This window comes from Drosophila willistoni (genome assembly GCF_018902025.1).
Source record: "Drosophila willistoni isolate 14030-0811.24 chromosome XR unlocalized genomic scaffold, UCI_dwil_1.1 Seg143, whole genome shotgun sequence".
In the NCBI taxonomy this organism is placed as follows: domain Eukaryota; kingdom Metazoa; phylum Arthropoda; class Insecta; order Diptera; family Drosophilidae; genus Drosophila; species Drosophila willistoni.
This window is the reverse complement of record NW_025814056.1, coordinates 8,560,557-8,581,012: the sequence shown is the minus strand read 5'-3', so window position 1 is coordinate 8,581,012 and position 20,456 is coordinate 8,560,557. Positions and strand designations below refer to the sequence as shown.

At 40.7% G+C, this 20,456-nt stretch overlaps 5 protein-coding genes across 8 annotated transcripts; 3 read left to right on the top strand and 2 right to left on the bottom strand.

The window, feature by feature from the left end:
• Positions 1-37: 37 nt before the first annotated feature.
• LOC6645279 (SH3 domain-binding glutamic acid-rich protein homolog) lies at positions 38-5,148 on the top strand. Of its 4 annotated transcripts, XM_023177384.2 has the most exons (5): positions 38-194; positions 1,546-2,004; positions 3,373-3,489; positions 3,800-3,887; positions 3,952-4,775. In XM_023177384.2, exons 1-5 carry the CDS (start codon positions 150-152, stop codon positions 4,602-4,604), a joined length of 1,362 nt encoding a protein of 453 aa, XP_023033152.1. In that variant the 5' UTR covers positions 38-149; the 3' UTR covers positions 4,605-4,775. The 4 variants fall into 4 exon arrangements, with proteins under 4 accessions (XP_023033152.1, XP_023033154.1, XP_023033153.1 ...); XM_023177386.2 differs by lacking the exons at positions 3,800-3,887; positions 3,952-4,775 and adding an exon at positions 4,979-5,148 and having other exon boundaries at positions 41-194; XM_023177385.2 differs by lacking the exons at positions 3,800-3,887; positions 3,952-4,775 and adding an exon at positions 4,976-5,148 and having other exon boundaries at positions 41-194.
• Positions 5,149-5,649: 501 nt separating this feature from the next.
• On the bottom strand, positions 5,650-9,219 carry LOC6645278 (translocation protein SEC63 homolog). The gene is made up of 4 exons (XM_002068307.4): positions 8,756-9,219; positions 7,420-8,129; positions 6,088-7,348; positions 5,650-5,976 (listed from the first exon to the last, which is right to left on the bottom strand). Exons 1-4 carry the CDS (start codon positions 8,877-8,879, stop codon positions 5,798-5,800), a joined length of 2,274 nt encoding a protein of 757 aa, XP_002068343.1. The 5' UTR covers positions 8,880-9,219; the 3' UTR covers positions 5,650-5,797.
• Positions 9,220-10,054: 835 nt separating this feature from the next.
• Positions 10,055-12,963, top strand: LOC6645277. Its single transcript, XM_002068306.4, has 7 exons — positions 10,055-10,301; positions 10,381-10,553; positions 10,623-10,757; positions 10,845-11,386; positions 11,464-11,553; positions 11,617-11,786; positions 11,867-12,963. The coding sequence occupies exons 1-7, from the start codon at positions 10,213-10,215 to the stop codon at positions 12,705-12,707; spliced, it is 2,040 nt and encodes a 679-aa protein (XP_002068342.2). The 5' UTR covers positions 10,055-10,212; the 3' UTR covers positions 12,708-12,963.
• Positions 12,964-14,100: 1,137 nt separating this feature from the next.
• LOC6645276 (protein ST7 homolog) lies at positions 14,101-16,300 on the bottom strand. The gene is made up of 2 exons (XM_002068305.4): positions 15,789-16,300; positions 14,101-15,729 (listed from the first exon to the last, which is right to left on the bottom strand). Exons 1-2 carry the CDS (start codon positions 15,925-15,927, stop codon positions 14,249-14,251), a joined length of 1,620 nt encoding a protein of 539 aa, XP_002068341.1. The 5' UTR covers positions 15,928-16,300; the 3' UTR covers positions 14,101-14,248.
• Positions 16,301-16,417: 117 nt separating this feature from the next.
• Positions 16,418-20,303, top strand: LOC6645275 (mucin-5AC). The gene is made up of 6 exons (XM_023177373.2): positions 16,418-17,768; positions 17,849-18,405; positions 18,480-19,207; positions 19,286-19,496; positions 19,575-19,721; positions 19,788-20,303. The coding sequence occupies exons 1-6, from the start codon at positions 16,538-16,540 to the stop codon at positions 19,938-19,940; spliced, it is 3,027 nt and encodes a 1,008-aa protein (XP_023033141.1). The 5' UTR covers positions 16,418-16,537; the 3' UTR covers positions 19,941-20,303.
• Positions 20,304-20,456: the final 153 nt, after the last annotated feature.

Genomic DNA, 20,456 nt, shown 5'->3' with positions numbered 1-20,456 from the left:
GATTGTTATTATAAAACAACAAAAGAGTGAATTTCTTTTTTTTTTCAGTGTAGTATCATCATTATTACGGACGGATATAAAAGCGAGAATCGCCGAAAAAAGAATTAAATTAACACTTGAGAAACGGACAAACGAATTAAATTGCAAAAATGGTATTAAAAGTCTATGTCAGCGGTATGTCCGGTAACAAGGAGGTGAGTGTGTGATGACAATAATTACAAATTGTCCTAACGTGATGCGCGTGGGCGGGGCAGAGGCAGAGTCAGGAGGATGTCAAGCGGTTGTCAGTGTCATGATATTGGAATGTTTGTTGGCCCGTTAGCTTAGTAGCGATCAAAAGGAAACATAGGGTATTGGTCTGGTCAGTGGGAGGCAATTGGGGCGGGGGTGCCTCGATATGCAATGCAAAATCTATTTTATATATCCCTCTTTATGTGTGCGTACGTGTGTGTTGTGTGTCTACATAAAACATACACTCACTCATACGTTCCAATATGTATTATACTATGTGTGTACAGTCAAAACGTCATCTAGCATTGGCTGGGACCACTGCTCCCCCACCACTGCTCGCTCACCCCTTCTTAACCCCCTAGCCCAAAAAAAAAGAACCAGAGAAAACAGCAAGTGGGTATTTTGATGAGTTGTAGTCAGAGTCTCCGCGTGTGTGTGTGTGATTAAGTTTTCGTGATGATGTTGGTGGTGGTGGCAAGAAGAAGCACCAGCGACCGCAAACATTTCATTGCCCTTATAAAGCGTATGTATTTTGATGTCTATGAACTGTGAAGCGTTAAAGAAGAAAGAATTCATTGATCACAGTTTTCATTTCCTCCAAATTGTGTGTGTGTCTGTTTGAATGATTCACTTGTGCAATTCTCGCTCAGTCTCTCTCACTCCTGTTACCGCTCCCTTTGTTTAATTTGCGAATTGCTAATAAGAACAATAACATAACGGTCATTGTGCAAGGCACCCACAATAACACAACTTTGTAGCGATTGAAAGAGAGCGAGACACAGTGAGAGTCAGCGAAGAGAGGGAGAGAGCGGAAAATAAGGTTGAGATACATACATAGAAGACAGACGCGTCAACATTTATAACGGTATATATGAGCTCAAAGGAAATTACTTCGAAAGTTGAAAAACAATTTCTTATCACTAGATAATTACACAGAAAAAAAAAAAACAAAAAGACAACAACAACCATAAAACACAATAATCAGTTCAATTAAGATTCGTTGTCATATTCGATGAATGTGCATATGGATATGTATGTACATATGTATGTATATTGTTGTTTGTATATGCATGTGTGGGCGTATCTGTGTAGGCGTAGTGTGTGTGTGTGTGTGTGTTTGTAAGCATTTGGGCTTGCCGGTAACCAGGGCTGGGCGCACAAGCCGTTGAATAAACTGGTCTATGAATCAGTCCGGACCTATTAGCTCATTAACATTAAATATCTTTACAATTTGGAAAAATGGATTTTTGATCGATAAGTTCTTAAATGTTTCTATTTTTGGTGTTCTTTTTATCTTTCCATTGTCTTCTTTAGGTGAAGAAACGCCAACAGCGTGTTCTGATGATCTTGGATAGCAAGAACATCCAATATGACACTGTGGATATCACAGAGCCCGGCAAGGAGGGTGAAAAGGAGTTAATGCAAAACAAATCGACCAGCAATGGTGGCACAGTCAGTGATCCTGAGCCAAGGCATCCATTGCCACCGCAAATATTTAACGATGAGGAATATTGCGGAGATTACGATGCCTTCGATATGGCCAATGAGATTGACACACTGGAGGTGTTCTTGAAACTGGCCCCTGCAGATACGACAGCGGTGAGCAGTGCTCAGATTGAATTGAAACAGGAGAACGGTGAGGCGAAGAAGACGGAGGAGACAGCGGAGGACGAGGAAACGAAGTCACCAGCAGCCACAGAAGATACGGAAACCAGTGGTGATGCAGATGCTGCTGCGTCTGCTGCCAATGGTGATTCGGCCGAGAAGCCAGAGGTTTGAGCTTAAGCAATAACAACAACTTAACCTTTTCTGTTAACTGTTAAACGAAGCGACAACAACAACAAGAACAACAACAACAACAACAAACCATCAGCATCAGCAACAACAAACAAATTAACAAACAGCAAGCAACTTTCTTCTACCAGCATCAGTAGCAGCAGCAATAACATAGTCTAACGGCATTTTTTGTTTTATTTCTATATCGTATTTTATTTTCTTGTTTTTGTTTGCCTTAACAAACCCACTACAAACCATTTTCTATGTATGTATCTATTCACAACCATTTATATCTATTCTATCTAAGCTCATATATCTGCGCTTCTATTTGTGTGTTAATTCTCCAAATAATTTTCAAAAAACAAAACGAAATTATAATGACGACTGCGGTTCATAAGCTAAGCTAAGCTACTACACCAACTTACACGCCCCGAAAGTGTTCGTACACTTTGCCTTTGGGTGTACATACACTTACCATGCATACCATGCACCCACACATCTACACTAATTTAAGATCGAAAAGACAATTTGTATATCCTTGCAGAATTGGGGATACTCGAAAATTGGACAGATGGAAGCGCTATATGTGTTTGTAAGATACATCTTATATGTATCTCTATGTCGGTCTGTTTTTATACCAACGACTCTACGTAACTCTCTCTCACAAACATTATGGAGGTGTGGCTAAAAGAAGAAGAAGAAGGGATTTGATCGGAACTGCAAGGGTATATGAACATCGGCATTGGCCGAAGTTATCTTCCTGGATCTTTTAGATCTTTTTTTTAATCAAAAATATATATATACATATACATATTTATTTATCATTAACTTACGCAACCCAACAACACGCATATACATATAATATATACATACATATGTTTTGTATGTATGTATGAGATGGATGTATATGTAAAATTATATGAAATTGATTGTATTATTGATTCCGCAAAACATCCGAAACAACAACACAGCAAAGGATATCAGTTTAAGTTCACTTAAGCCCAAGTCTGATTGTGTGTGTAGAAAAAAACAAAAACAATTTTTAAAAAAATGCTGAAAGTTTTGTGTAGCTAAAAGGAAGTTATGTTAAAAACAAAAACTAAGAGAAAACAAAAAAGCAAAACAAACAAAAAAAAAAAAACCTAAAAACGAGAAAGGAAAATATATTTGTATTTACTAAAAAAAAAAAAAAATAACCATTTGAGCAAAGCTTGTTTTATTAACACTTAATTTTTTACTTACTTACACAATTAACCAAAATGAGAAACATTCACTCACGGATACATACATACATAAGTAGGAACAGTTACCATATCAGTGAGTTTTAATTGAATGTGTGTGTGTACCCCTCGTAATTTTCTCAAGAAAAATGACGAAGATGGCAATGACGAGGCCGAGGGCGAAGTCAAGGACAAGGGTGAGGACGATGAATCCTCTGATGCTGTCGATGTCGATAAAAAAGATGGGGATAGCGAAGAAAAGGTAATGGCAAAAATACTTTCATGCATGATGTACATATAAGAGAGTGCCATCTTCTTATGTATGTACATACATACATATACAATATGCATACATTGTATTAATATTTGACTTAGTAGAGGCTAACCGAGCGAAGCTAACCATCAGGCATGTAAGCAAAGCTATAAACTGCGTATGAAACAGTAATTAGAGATCCGAGATCCTTTTAGTTTTAACCTTTATACAAACATTTATTCAACATTATTCGCACCCATTGCACTCCACTCCACTCCAACCCAATCCGCCATCCAATGTACCATCGGCAAAACGACAGACTGAAACCGTCGAAGGTGAAGGTGATGTAGGATCTGAGCCCAAAGTAACAAACAATGACGAGGAGGCTAAGCAAACGGACACAACAGGTAAACGGTTAAAAGTGGGCTAAAAACGGCAAATTTAACAAAACTTTCACTTGATGAAAATTAGACAAAGAGGATGACGATGACGAGGACGGCGGTTCAAAGGATGGCGAAGATGATGCCGAAAAGGAGGAGAAATCCAAGGAGGATGAGGAGACGAAGGAAGAGAGCGCTGAAAAGGTAAAGGAAGAGGAGGATAATAAAGTAGACTCCGATAAGAATGAAGAAGAAACAAAATCAGACGACGATGAGGAGGATGTAGATAAAGAAGAAGATGGCGAAGAAACGAAAAAGGGAGAAGAGGAGACAACAGATAAAGAGCCAAAAGCCGAAGAAGATGCCAAAGAAGCTGAATCCACAGAAAAAACAGAAAACGATGAGTCCGATAAGAAGGAAACGGAAGAAGAGGAATCTGCCAAAACAGACGAAGCTGAAAACGAAGATTCTGATGAAAAGAAAACTGAAGAAGAAAATCAAGAAGATGAACCCGCCAAAATAGAGGAGCAACAAAGCGAAGAATCTGATGAGAAGAAAACGGAAGACATAGTAAAGGAAGAAACCGAAAAGGAAAATGAATCAAAAGAAGAGATCGATGCTGCGACTAAAGAGTCTGAAAACGATAACGATGAGAAGAAAGATACAGATGAAATAACAGCAGCACCCGCTAAAGAAGCCTCCTCCGACGAATCTTCTGCCGAAGAGAGTGAAACCGACGAATAATAGTGTCAAGGAAACTCAATGAAATGGAAAACCGTTGCAAAAGAAACTAAACATGATCATAACCATTCACCCCCAACGCACACGCACATACATGCCTACACCCACGCACATTCATGCACATTACAAGTAAAATAATGTAAATAAAAACAAAAAAACAAACAACAACAAGAATCGATCCCTCTCTACACTAAATTAACTTGGCGGCGGGTAATGATTGCGAATCCATTTTTAACTCATATCCACATACAAACGTAGAAGGAACAAAAACTGATAAATAATTATTTAAATATCTTACTCCCCCACTTCCACACCCCCCTCCTACCGTTCCTAATCAAACCCCCTCTTCCACCGCCACCCAACTCAACTCACAGCAGCGACGGATTATCGAAAATACAAAGACTGAATCGCAATCGGCCCTCCTTTTGGACAGTGAACGCTCTTCAGCTGCCCACTAGTTAATCCAGAAACAGGAGAAGAACAACAGCAGGAGGATCAGCAACTAAGAGAGAGAAACATAATGGAATGGTGTTGATTCGTTTTCGTCATTTTATTTTTTTTTTTTTTTCTCGAAAAATCCCTTCTTTTCGTTTTTCTTTACAGTTTAATGACCACACAAAAATATCAAATAAACAATATTTTGCTTATATGTTTCACATTTTTCTTGTTGGTTTTTGTTTTTTTTGTTTGTTTTTATAGTTCATCTTGTATCCAAATAATTAAAAATATACAGTACATTTATATATGTAATTATGTTTAGTACAGTACACGGTAAAATGAAGTTTAATTATTATTATTATTTTGTTTCTTTTTTTTATCATTATTATTATTAATATAATTTACGCTCTAGTTCCGGGTCTTTTTCCATTTTGTAAAACTAGTTAAAATGCGAACTGCGTTTTTCGCTATCCCAATGAGAAAAAAAAAATATTTATATATATATATGTATATATATATATATAGAGGAAGAAGACATACATATATGAATCATTGACTAAAAGAGAAGAAAGGATGTTGAAAGTGCAAAAAGAGTGTGTGTGTGTGTGTATGTGTGTGTGTAGGGGGCACATGGCAGAGTGTATGTATGGGGGGGATAAACTAAAATTTGCTGGACCATGGCTTAAAGTGGAGGAGGGATGAGGACAAGGTGGTGATGGTGGTTGTCATGGGCTGTGTTGACATAGTCCATTGACTCTCTAATCACTATCCTCCTCGTCAGATGTATCTGTTGTATAGTCACTCAGATTCTCCTGCTGATCATTATGCTCTGGCTCTGATTCGCTCAGATCCCATTGCGGATGATCTGTCGGTGGTGCTGGAGCCTTTTGCACATCCAATTTAAGCTCTTGTTGCTGATCCATTCCCAAATACGAGTCTGTAAAAGAAGAAAAAGAAATATATATATATATATATATATATATATGGATATACATATCAATTGTTTCAATGCTTTGGCAAACCATCTATCTATCTACCGATCACTTACCCGATCTCAGGCACACGGTAAAGGTATAGACACCGGGCCAACGCGGCGCCGTAAATTTCAGTTGGATCTCCTCTTTCTCAACCAGATTTGTCACATGGTAGGGCGCTGTTAGAAGCGTACGAGATTTGCGATCGCAAATGTAAGTCCACCAGTACTCTTGCTTCTCCTCGGGAAAGTAGGGACAGTGGACGGTGTGCGATAAACGCGATTTGCCTTCAAGGCGCTCACGTTTATTCAACTTGGCCTGAAGGCGTTCCCATTCTTCGTCGTCGTCATCGTCCAAGGATGAGTTATTCTTATTTTGCTTATCCTCATCCTCACTGCCTGTGCCGGCAGCTGAATCCACATCGCTATGCTCACCGGCATCCGAATCATTATCCGAATTGGCCGCTTGCTCTTCCAATGTGCTCGTCGTTGTTGTTGTTGTTGCTGCTGTTGCTGCAGCCACCTTGGGTTGTACCTTTTTCTTTTGATTGTTGGCTGGCTTCTTGCCACCTTTGCCTTTACCACCCTTCCGTGGCTTGGCCCATGTCGATGCCTTCTTAACCGCCACTGTTGTAGGCGCTGCATCATCACCCTCATCACCAGCAGCAGCCTCTTCGTTGGCCTCATCGTTGATGCCCTGCTTTTCAGGCGCTTTTGTATCGCCGAACAAACTCTTCATATCCTTCCTCTCCAGCGTAACTGTGACAGTAACAATTGCCCCAGCGGTAACCACATTGGTATTCTCATCATCGATCACCTCGCACCGTATGGAGAAATCAATCAATGGCATCTTGCCCAACACTTTCATTATATTCTCGTACTCAAAGTCGGTGAGATTCTTTAACAGAGTGCGACTCTCTTCTGGCTTGAGCTGAGCGAATTGTTGCAAATTCTTAACATGACGCTTCTTATTCATAAAGTACAAATGATCCTCGGTGAGATGAGGTAACTGTAACAGTGGTGATTTAAACTCCCACAAGCCTTGAATAATCATCGGGGACATTTTCATACAATTCTCAATTGTCTCGATGCTAGGCAGTCGGGGAACACGTCTGGCATAAGCCATCATGACCAGCTGATGGACGCAAGAGACCATCTCTTGCACTAGATACGGACATTTCTTTACAATGAACTGACGATCACGCTCAAGCGTCTCTGGATTTAGTGGAATGCGTGTGAGATGGGCATGGAGAATAGCCCGTGCCTTAATCGAATACATGCGGCAAAGTGGATGCTCCTTGCATTTCTCATTCAGATTGGGCAGTTGCCGTATAAGCTGCAGAATTATAAACAAACGAATAATTGCTTTATTGTTAATTTAGAAAATAGAAATAGGAAGTCACTTACCGCTGGAACTTCATCATTGTCAGACTGCCGTTCCACAACCTGGGAATTGTGACGTTTATCAAACTCTAAACTGGCCGCCAGCACCATGAGGGCACGCTTCAGCAGCATATGCGGCGTCTTGTGGATAAAATAAAAGTACATTTGTGTCGTATCCAATAGGACTTTATCGCCACTGAAGCGTATAGACCTATACCACCAGACACCCACAGCCGATGGCATGGCCACCATGAAGACCAAGCCATATAATCCCAGCACCCACACGCTATTCTCCTTTTCCACAATCCACGATGGCAGGGCAATGCCAAATGACATGGCTCCAGGTCCATCGGGATTGCCATATTTCTCGTAGTTCTCTTTGGCCACATCATCGGTTAGGGCTTGATAGGCTTTACTCAGCATCATGAATGACTTCTCATCACCCGTCTCCTTGTCCGGATGGAGGACCTTGGAGAGCCGATAGTAAGCCTTTTTGATCTCCGCCTGTGAGGCTGTTGGCGGTACACTCAAAATTTCAAATGGATCGAAACTGGCCATCTCGTAATCGAATTGTGATACACGATACGTAAGGAAGAGCAGCAAAGCCCAACCGAGAACAATGGTTAACTTGATGGTACATGATTTGAGGGCACGGTAGGGTTCCGCATTTGCTAATATAGTTTTCTTCTTCTGACAATCGGCACATTGGCAATCCTCTTTCACTTTACACGGATCTGTGGAATCACATGAAATTTTTGGTCGTTATTATAGGAAAACAAAAAAAAAAAAAAAAAACACAGAAACAACTTGTGAGCGTGTGTGTGTGTGTGAAAGAAAGTAGTACGCGTACAGAGAGGAAGACAGGCAACGCTTACACGTTGTAGTGATTCGTGATATTGCACAAAATATATAATGTCTGTTCTTCAAAATTTTACGTTTTCACATTATTTTCAGTTAAGATTTTTACAATGTTTAAAAGATTTTGTTTTTTTTTTTCGTTTTTCGGATTTCTAAATGAAGCTTATCGCAATATTGTGTATATGCATAAACGCATCTTCGGGGTGTTCCAATTGTGTGGAGAGCTTGACTTGGTGGAAGTTGTTGCTGTAATCGCAGCTTTCACCAATACGAACGAAGACGCTCTACACGTTGACGTTGTTAGAATAAATTATTGGAACGTGTCCATTTTAAGTGGCGAGCGGAAAACACATGTGAGAACGGTTAAATGAGGAAAAGCAGAAGCAGCAACATACTCTCACACACACACACACATTGAAATGCAGGCGCAGGTGGGAACAGAGATTATAATCAGCATAGAGCTCAGCTGCGGCGGCGACTAACTAACACTTATAACACTAACCTTCTTTCTTTTTACGTGGCCAATAGTAAATTGTTGTTGGTATTAATATTAACGCTAAGAACGATAACACAAAATAGTAGAACGTTCCACCGCTTTCATCATATTGAAACTTTTGACCAGCCATCGCCGCCTAGAGATATAAAATTATGTCTCAATTGCAATTATTGTTGCTCCTAAAATATGACCAGGCCTGGCCGTTTTTCTCTCTTTTTTTTTGGTGTCGGCGGCTGCGGCAACTCCAGCTGATGTTTGGAAAGCTGACCGATTTACTGCCCCGATGAACGGTTGGTTTTTGCGTTGTTATATTTTATAGTCTGACCGATTCATGCACGTTTTATACAATTACACCGGCAAAAGCACAAATTTCTGATGTTTAAATTATACTATTTTTACGCCGCGAATCGACAAAAAAAAACACACAAATTCGTCTCATGAGACACTGACACGTAGAGTGTGTCAGAACTATCGATAATGGTGTTGCAGTATCGATAGCAGAGTGCGATACTAATGTGCTTGAACCTACATATATCGATGTTTCTGAAGGAAAGTAGCGGGATTAACGGGGGAGCAACAACACTGTAATAATCAACAACGGCCTACAATCTTAGCATAGGAAATAACGAAGATATTGATCAAAGTCACTGTTTTCCACCATGGGAGTTATTGATATAGTTACCCGATCTTTATTAAATTCGGCACCGTCATTAACAGATATATTAAACTAACAAATGTTTAATTTGAAAGCAATCGCGTCAAAAGTAACGAAGTTATTGACAAAAGTCACTGTTTTCGACCGATCGTTCCTATGGGAGCTATATGATATAGTCACCCGATCTTGATCAAATTTGGCACACTCGTTTATAGGTGTAATAAACACACTAATATTTAATTATACGACAAAAGCTCAGAAAATAAAGAAGTTATTCAGAAAAGTCACTGTTCGTGACATTGCCATTTGTATGGGAGCTATATGATATAGTGGTCCGATCCGTCTGAATCCGATATATACAACCCCTGCAGTATATACAAGCCTACATGCAAAATTTCCGTAGCTGTTACGGTCTAGGAGTAGTTTGCGTTGATCGAGACGGACGGACGGACATGGCCATTTGAAGTTATCTCGTCGTGCTGATCAAGAATATATATACTTTATTTGGTCGGAGATGCTTCCTTCTATGCGTTGCACACTTCTGACCAAAATTAATATAAAAATTGATCGAAGTTTTCCGCCTTTGAAACATAAGTCACCCTCGACCAAATTTTATTGATTGTGTATCAACTTTTTTTTGCTTGATAATGTCATACCGGCGGATATCGATAATAAAAGTCATAAATTGATAACATTTACCGTTCACACGCTGCTCACCCATTTATGTAGAAACTTGTGTTTCCCCAGAAAATCTGCATCATTTTGAGTCGGCACATAAACCAAAGAGGTCTTTTATACACAAGTGACAATGGCGGAAGCAATAATCACTAGAACTACCCGAAGACAGCAGGAATTTTTCGCTGAATTGTTAGGAACCGAGGAAATTCTATGGGATCAGTAAGTATTTTTATCCCCCCGTTTTATGGTTGACTCATCAGATGCAATAACGTAATCGCATACCTTTTGCCTTGCATAGTGGTACGAAAGAAAGCTTGAATATCAAAGTCAAAGAGCTTATACGCGATCCAACGATCCCGACAGCTGTTCCAGAAACTGCAGAAGAAAAGAAGAAAAAAATTGCTTTGGAAAAACAAATCGAGGTCAATAAAAGACTGCGTGAGACGCTCTATAATGCGGTGTGGAATCAACGTAAGATAACATAAAATTGATCTTAAAGAGAAATCAAATCGATATGCATATTTATATTTATTGTTCCAGGAAAATATTCAAATAAACAATTGCTGTCCAACATTATTTATGTCCTGGTTGCCGGTGATACAACTGACATCAATTTTGCCGAGGATGCCACAACTTGGTCATGTCATCCAGTGTTTCGCACACGCCGCTGTGTGGGTAAGTAATGTACATGTAAACCCTTTGAGCTGAACATATTGTTAAGCGTTTCATTATACTTATGTACATATGTATATGTATATCTAGTCGATAGCGATGGGCAAAGCGGTAACAGCTCAGACTGTTGCATGACATTTGTCGATGAAACTGGACGTGTGTATTCGAACTGGGATTCGTATGTGTCGGATAATGTCTTACCCGCTGGCGTTATGGTGGCTCCCCATCGTGGTATCTATAGGTTGGTCGAGAATGTCCAACTTAGATTGGACAAGTACTTAACGCCCGCGGCTTCCGGAACGAAGAAGGCCATCGGCGTTCTAGATACAACGTCAGCGATTGGAGGAATCACAGCATCCTGCGTGCCAATAGCTGCTCTACTTAGTGTTCCTGTCGCAGCACCTGTATTTGCAGTTGCTGGAGTCGTTGGTTTATTATCGGCTGGATATGCCACAATTCGTTCAGGTAGTCAGCTGGTGGATCGCAGCCAGCACGAGCAATCTATTAATGTGACAGAGCGTGAGCCGCGTGGCCACTGGTTGGGTGTGGTTGCTGGTGCCGTTGGATTGGGCGCTGCTGGTGCTTCAACTGCTATTGTTTCAGCTACAACAGCAGGAAAAGAAGTAGGAGCGGTAAGTCTCGCAACGTTCCCTACTTCGTTAAGGCAATATAAAAATATAATAAATCTTGTAATATCCTATACCGACAGATTGCCCAGTTAACAGTCAATGGTATGAATATTACCTCGATAGTTATATCGGGTACTGGTGTCGCTAACGGAGTGCTCGATTTGATATTGGTAAGTGAACTGAATTGTTTCTACCTGCTGCTTTAATGTGACTAACAATTTTTGGTTTTGCAGAAATATCAGGATGGCGATGATGTTACCGCCGTAGATGCGCTTCAATTGTCGGCATCGTTGGTGCTCTTCACCCACAGTGTCTACAATTTCCGTCTGGCATCGACAATTGTCAATGATACGGCAAATAGCAAAATAGCTGGTTATCGCGAAACCCTGAGCAATCGCCAGCGGTAAGTACATATAACATACATAAGCCTATTTCAATTGCCATATGTACATGTTTTGCTAATTTTACATATTTTGCGATAAGGCGTGCCTTTGATAAAGTTTCGAAAGAAACTATACGAATTCGCGGACCGACACGTGGCAAGCTTGATGTCATACGCAACGTAAATGAGGGCTCAAAGCAGCAATTTAACGATCTCTTTAAGATCAACAAGCAGCTTAATGAGAAAGGCGTGAAAGCCTCTTTTGCCAGCGATGGTGCTGACATATTACTCAACGATCAGGTGCGAACTAATGCAGCCGATTTGCGGGCCAGTGCCCAGCACAATGTGGGCCCCGATATTTTGGGTCAGGTCAGCCAGGACATTCCACAGAGCTATGAGACCGGCTCCGGTACAGGCAATCGTCCCAATACGCAGTATCGATTGTTCACACCTAACCCGACAATGCAAGATCCAGGATTGGAACCCGCAAACTATGCTCCTGGCGTTTATGCTCTCGAGTTAAGTACAATTGTGATCAAAGGTGTACGGTTTCTACTAAGCGATTATGGAACTGCTCTCTTCGAGCACATTTATAATGCCGAAAGTTTTGAGTACGCCATCAGGAGAATGGCCAATGAATTGTCGCCAGAGGTTTTTAATCATATTATGAATTTGACAAAAATATTTGTGGAAAACTTATTGGACGATTTGACTTCAGTTCTAAAATTCTGTATTTCATCAGAATCGGTGCTATATCAGATTTTAGAGGAGGTTCTGAAACATTATCGCAACAATTTACAACTCGAGGAAATTCAAAATTACACTTCAGATATTTTAAGATCTGTTTATGATTATTTTCAATCACTAAATCCCAATTCATATCCCGGTTTGCTTACTAAATGCAAACACTGCGCAGGCTATTTCCATGTGTCACAATTGTAAATTGTCACAAATGCCTTATACAATTATATTTGTTATATATATATTTAACATACTGATAAGAAAATGATAAAAAAAAAAAAAAACCTTATGAGCAAGAAATCATGTACAATAACACAAGTGCCTTAGTACATTTAATATAAATCTAACACACAGGGACAAGAAAGTCGCAAAAAAATCATGCACAACTACGTATATATTTTTGAATACACTATTTTTGTATAACAATTTACAATCAATAAAAAATCCACGAACAACACTTAGTAGTACAGACTATAGATAGATAAGGAATTTAACTTTAGATTGCTACTTTTAATACCATTCAACTAAGAGGGTGAAATGGTATATTAAAGTCGACAAAATAGAATTCCCATATTCGGGTCCGCTAGTTATTGTTAAGGTAGAAATGAGGAGCGCCTCGTTCTCTGCCTATAACGAAAATTATCATTATCATATACATACGTACGGCTGGCAATATATGTATGTACATATATCTCAGATTCAGTCGGATTGAACTACTTTAACATGTTGCACTGCAGGCATTGTACACCTGAGATTCAGCCCAATCGAACAACCATCTTTATTAGCTTCTTTACTATCAGTAGGAAACCCTGACTCTTATCAACAACTTGGTGATTTTCCAAGCGATTTCCCTCAAAATTTGAATACCTGTTATTTAAGTTTATTTATTATTGATGGTGCTTAATATCCTAGAGATCGGGCAACCATATCACATAGTTCCAATAGGTACGATCGGTCGGGACTTTAGCTTTAAGTCAATAATTTGATTACTTTCCATTCTAGGTTTTACAGAAAATGTTTTTATACTTTTATTACTTAGGGAAACAAAGGATAGAGTAACCGAAAATCTTGTTAGGGTATGCAAACTTCGGCAATGCCAATCGATAACAAAAATGTAGAATAAAGTGAAATGATGGTGTCGAGTCTATTCAGTTTTCTAAATCTGCGCTAAAGTGAAATAAACTGAAAACTTTTGAAATGTGTCAATTAAAAACGAAAGCATATGTTGTTGAAATAAATACATAAAATTATAATTTTTAGCATTTTGTTTGTTGTTGTTTTTTTTTTTTATAATAATTAAAATAATAAAACTTAATAAATACTTGAATTCCGCTCATGTTGTTGTTGGAAAATTAGATTTTTGTTTTGTTTTTTTTTTTCTCTTCTGTTTGTTTGTTTGTTTTTCTTTTTATTTCACGAAGACAACACAGACATATTAAGATCCAAAATATATATATATATGCATATATATATTTATATATATAAATATATATATATATATACGTGTTAATGTATTTTGTTGTGAGTTCTTTTGTAGCTTGTTTGTTGCGGGTGACTCTTTTTTTTTTGTTTTTACCATACAATGAGAGTGTATTTGTGTGTGTGTATATATATATGTGTGTGTGTGTGTGTGTGTGTGTGTAATAATGTGTGCGTGCATTGGCCTTTAACGGGGATAAGTGGGCGCTCCGTTTTAGTTGGATCCCGTCCATTTTGCCACGACCTTTGATGATGATTCCATTTTAGACGCGCGACAATTGTTGCAACAAATTGCATGGCCAAAATGCCTCGATACGTTCCTTGAGCAATTGAAACGGATACGAGATCCAAGTAAGTACGGTTTGGGCCAATAAACCCATGGGCTCTGGATATTGATGCGTGAGTAGGGCCAATAGAGCGGTAAATGAGCACAGACCGGCCGTAAAGAGTATAAAGAAGGGCAACTCCTTTTTGGGATACACAGACACCTCATGAAAAGCCGGCAAGAGCTCCCGATCAGCGCACTCGGTGCATGTCGGATATGGATAAAAGAGATGGCCGCGCTCCAATGGATACGGCAGCATGCGGAATGTGCCCTCCCAGGTGCAGTGCAGCAGATTAAGAGCTCCCTCAACTTGCTTCCAGTGCTTTAAATGAAAGAACGCATAGGCCAAGGCCTCAGAGTCTCCGCGCTTAAGAATATGTTCGGGCGGCAAGATGAGCGGTTTCGTTTCCAGCAAATATTTGGGAACATGCGGATTAAACTCAACGGCCCGATGTATGGCCTCCACGGCGCTCATCTCCGCCGGACTGAGGCCACGCTTTGAGGCAATGTCTGGGGAGAATTTATCGGCCACCGCTCGCGCCTTGAGCAACGCTGCCGTATAACATATGGTCGCCGATTTGGGCAACGAGATATCGTCATATTTGGCAAGTATGGCATGACAATCGGCATACGCTTGCATCTCCAGCAGCGTCTCGATGAGATTCTCATGGATGTTTAGCACACTCATTATTGAAGGTATCTCCTTGGTGAGGTCACGAAACATTTTGGCCGCCTCCTTTAATTTACCTAGCTTACGGGCGCACATGGCCAGTCGTCTTTTGATGTAGATCAGAACGTTTGTATCCCGTCGATGCACTCCATCTGCAATGGCTCCCTGATGCTGAGTGGCCTGCGATTTGCGATAGTTTATTTCGGCTACTTTTAGAGCCGTTTTTAGTATCTTCTCTGCTTCCATTATGGTCATGGCTTCTTCTTCGGCCAGCAGTATGTACGCCGGGGCACATTCAGCATTGATCTCTAATGCATTACGAGCAGATTTGATGCGTTGCATCGGATTGCGTTCACGCCAGGCCGTTTGCATGATTTCGTATTCATCCTTACGTGCATCGCCCTCACACGTGAAGAACGTCTGATGATCCTGGGCACTCAGATTCATATCGTAATAGGTCAAAGGCTCTTTGCTGGTGGCCCAAAAAAAGCGTTGATACTCGGCGCCGCGGAACAGATTTAACGGATTCCGCCAAACTTTACACTCGGGCATTTGATTACCTGTGCTACTGGTAGCAGAGCCCGTACCACCTGCCCCCGTTGTTGTACCTCCGCCTCCTCCAGCACCTCCTGTCCCATTGCTGCTACTGCTTGAACCGCTACTACTGCTACTGCCGCTGCCATTGCTGGAATCCGATTGGCCATCACTACCATTAATCCACGGGCTAATATGATTGATAGATACTTGCTCTGAAATAGTGGATTGTTAGTTTGGTAGCACACGAATGCAAATTCCAATGCTTGCTTACCTATAAAGGATGTTCCATATTTGCGAAAATACCACCATTCAAAGATCAGAATCAATCCCGATATTAGACTCGAGGTACCAGTGAGAGCCACATAAAATTTTGGCGTCAGTGTGCTCAGAAACATTGATGAGTCCCACATCCTGTCACTGCCCACCGACACTCACTTGGATTGGGAACAGAGGGGTGGAGGGGGGAGGAGGATGGATATGGAAATTGTGTATTTGTTGTTGTTGTTGTATGTAGTTGTTGCCTTGCCGCCACCACCAACGAAGAAGACTGTGCAAGAGTTTTGGTATTGGAGCGCGTTGTTTGTAATAGTTTGTATCCGCTGGACCGCCGCCAATTTCCAGCGTTTTCCCTTCAACTCGAATTCTCAATAACAACAATTAACCGATTTCCTTATTTTGTAAAGCTTTTTATCCTTGCAGTGGATGTAGATGAGAGAGACTTTTTTCCATAAAGTATTCAACGGAGTTGGTTGGTAGAGGGGGGCGCGTTCGAGATGGCAAACCCACGATACTTCAATTTGTGCTACATTAGTTATGTGAATCGATAGTTATCGAAAATGTTATCGTGTTTTCTCGTGTTTCGATGACACGAATTGATATATTTCTTGTGCAGCCCTAAAATGGCCGCATAGTGCATCTTTTTTTTTTTGTTTTCTTGACAAGTGCATGGAGTTGTAATTGAGATCGGTAAAGAATTTGTCTTCCCATCATCATCGACCATTAAAACGGATTTGGATCAGCATGGCGCAGGTGGCGGATTCCAAACCGGAAACCGAATCCAAAACCAAACCACTAGCCGATGAAAAGGCGGCCGATTTTAAGCCGGAGAATGTCCTGGTCGATGCCGATGCCGATGCCTCAATAGAAGTAAAATCAAATGACGCTAAGCTTAATGAGAATCTTGACATTACAATGGATGAGTTGAGTTCACTGGAGCAGGAAATTGCTAAAATGCATAATGCACAATTGAGCGAACCCGAATTAGAGCAGACGTTATCTGAGGAGCTAGCCACTGATTCGATATCGGTTAGTGGAAGTTTAGATGTCAAGCCAACTGCCAACGATGAACAGAATCAAACGCATAGCGGTACACCACTGTCGCATCAATTAGATAAACGGACAACAGCACAGAGTAGTCCGGGCGAGGGTCGCAGTGAGTCCACGCTGGAAGATGCCGATCTTATAGCCCTACTCAAGGGCACTGACACCAGCTTGGAGCAGGCGCCAAAAGAAAAATCAAATATCGAATTGCCATTGACCGAAATGGATGTTGGTGTAACAATTGAGGGTGAGGGACAATATGAAATAATCGAGATTGATGACGACGACAATGCCAATATTTCAAAGGCAATCACTACCACTATCAGTGCACCGAATACCACCACGACCACCATTACTAGCAGTAGCAAATTGTCATCAAAAGCTAAAGCATCCAGTAAAATCTCAGCCTCTGGCTCCAGTTATGGTGGCAAAGTGAAACTTTCGCCAGAGCAAGCACGTGCCGTTGCCCTGGAACAAATGGCTGACCTCTCATCCCATAAGGCGGCTAGACGTAAAGAGGCGCTATCCCAGGCACTTGTGCTTGCCGAGTCTATGGATATAATTAGCTCGCTCAAGTATGACTGGAATGAGTACGATAGTGGTAGCAGTGATACCACCACCAGTCAACACCAGGTGGGCACCATTAAAAAATCTTCAAATGCTGCAGCTCTAACTAAAAAGTCGCAGAATAATGACAATAATGAGACCAAGGCGGCGGCCACATCGCCGACGGCTTCAACGCCGGCGGTGATAGGCAATGTAAAGGTTGTTGTTAAAGCTGTAAGCCAAAATCAACTGACAACAACAGCAGCAGCAGCAGGCGCCACTACAACAACAACAACAAACACGGTTAAAGAAAAGGCCAAGATCAAGGGGACCTCATCAGCACCGCCTACAATTACAGTGACTGCAGAGGCACCCGCACCCCCTGGTAAGATGGGAAACTCACCCAATCTCATATAAACAAAAATTGCACCTATTTAATGAATCTTTTTCTTTTTTTATTTATAGGATTTAAAAGAGTGATCAAACGAAAGATTATCTGGGATCCAGATGCACCCGAGACGCAAAAATCATTTGCTCAATATGCCAGCAGCAGCGGCAGCAACACTACCAAACGTTCGGCCACCCCATTATCGCAGCTAGCGGTAGTTGGAACCGGTGCCAAAGCTAACGCGAACAGTAAAGTATCGATAAATTCGCGTAAGGAGGCGCAGGCAACTGCATCAATCGGCAAGAAACCACGTGCCTCAACACCCAAGGAACAGGGACAACAGAACAAGTCACCAACGAAGAGATCAGCCACACCTAATGCAACGGATTCTGGTATCATGCCGACTACAAAACGGCGTTCTCAGACTCCTGGTACTACGGGTACGGCAGGATCGGGTGGACCGACAAATGGAGCTGTGAAAAAAAAGAAAGTCAGCGAAATTGATCGTCTGATGGGTGATGAGGGAGCTGCCAATATGATTCAGGCCGTCGAGCATGAGCAAAGGGAAATGAGTGGCGGAGAATTGTCAAACAAGCCATTGATGCGTAAGCGAGCCATGACCATAACAGGAAGGGTGAGTTGGTATTATTTATAAAAATTTAGTTTACAATTATTGAATTCCTTCCTCTATCTTTCTCTCCGCTTTAGGCAGCAGCAGCAGCAGCAGCAGCCGAAGTCCAGGTAGCTCCACCTAAAAAAGATTCCACACACAGCAACAATGCAACAAAAACCACAACTATAAAAGGAACCGCCGGTGGATCTTCAGAATTCAGTAGTGTTGTCACACCTGTAAAATCACGTGCTTCCGACTCTTCGTGGGATTATGTGTACAAACAGCGAGCCAGCGAAGAGTCCATGATTGTGCGAAGGCGATCAAATAGTTCCTATTCAAGCAATGCATCTGTTAGTCGCCTCTCACTGGACAATAAAGCCGGCGTTGTGCTCTCAGATGATGCAGCCGATACCAATGATCCTTCGTTCAAGTTTTTAAAGCCAGAAAATAAGGCCAACAATAGCCAGAGAACAAGTGGCGTCGGAGTGGATACGGCTCATACACTGGCCAACGATTTGAAACGTAGCACCGCGTCGGCATCTGGCAGGGGCAAAATGGATTTGGTTGTCTTCAATAAACTTGATAAGGTCGCCCAATTGATCATAAATACCCATTACTCAAAAATTGGAAAAACCTATAATGCCCAATTGTTGCATAAGCTAAGCGAAACTCTAAGCAAATTGGCCAAAAGCAATGAATACAATACGGTGCTCCTAACCGTGCAGGGTCAACAATTCTGTCAAGGCATTGATTGCCAGGAATTGGTGGCTGGAGCTCTCGAGAAGCGTAGAAGTTGTGCCAGTCAATTGGCAAGCGTTCTCAAGTGGGTGAACAAAATATACCAATGTCCAGCCTTTTTACAGATTATACTATATCTAATTTATTTTTCTTCCTCTTTTAGAACATATCTACGTACGCTGGCAACATTCCCAAAACCTTTGGTGGCCGGTGTTATGGGCAATCTAAAGAATTTGGGCGTAATGCAATTGCCATTATTCGATTATGTTGTATCTGCCGAGGATTGCACATTTGAGACAAATTACAATAAACTGGGCCAATTGCCAGAGGGCTATGCTCTGTGGCACAAGCATGAAAAGGTGTCGACTCAAGCGGTAAGATGATGCACCAATTACCAATTACTCAAACATTTACTATAATATAATTTTGTTTTGTTTTTTTTCTAACTGCAGCATGGACGTCTATTCTTGCTGGGTGAGCGATTGGGCACATCGGATCTATTAACGCCAAATAGTTTTATTGACAAATCCTGTAAATCCCGAAATGTCAATGATGAGGCTTTGGCCATTGCCAAACTTATATCAACATCTTCGGCAGAGGTAATATTCTAGTCTATAATTAATTTACTACCCACGGCGGCGCATTAATTTCATTCATCATTATAGACATATCGGACACTGAAAAAGTTAAATCATATTAACACTAATACGGCTAATTTGACGCGTCTTGAGGAGGAATTCGAAATCATAACCGAACAATGGTCGACAGCGAATTGTCAGGCAAATTTTAAACGTTATCTGAGCGATGTTAATATTTAGAGGCAACCAAACTCACCTCCTTCTCCTCCTCCTGCTCCTCCTTATAAATAGAGACATCGCATACACCGGACATACATATATATTATTATAAGATAATAACGCAAATGTGAGGCCACATACTACCATGGTTTAGAAAATGGTAGGGCTGAAAAAATGCATTGTAAATCAAAGTTTTTGCTAATTTTTAAATGAAACATTTAATACTGTTTGATTGAGTTCAATATGTATAAATACATATGTATATGTAGAGATGTAAGTGAGAGTGTGTTTCGCATCTAAGCGTTTGAATTTAATTTGATTCTAATTTGATTTTTTGTAATCGAGTTTCTTCTTCAATGAAAATAGATGAAATTGAAAATTGGACTGAATGCAATTCAACAGAAATAACTAATATTAGTTACTTAGATGAATGTTGGTCTTTTGTTTATTTTAAAACTAATAGATATTCGATTCGAAAATAATAATAACAATAATAATCTCTTCTAATTACTATTTAGGATTTTCAATTCTCTTTTT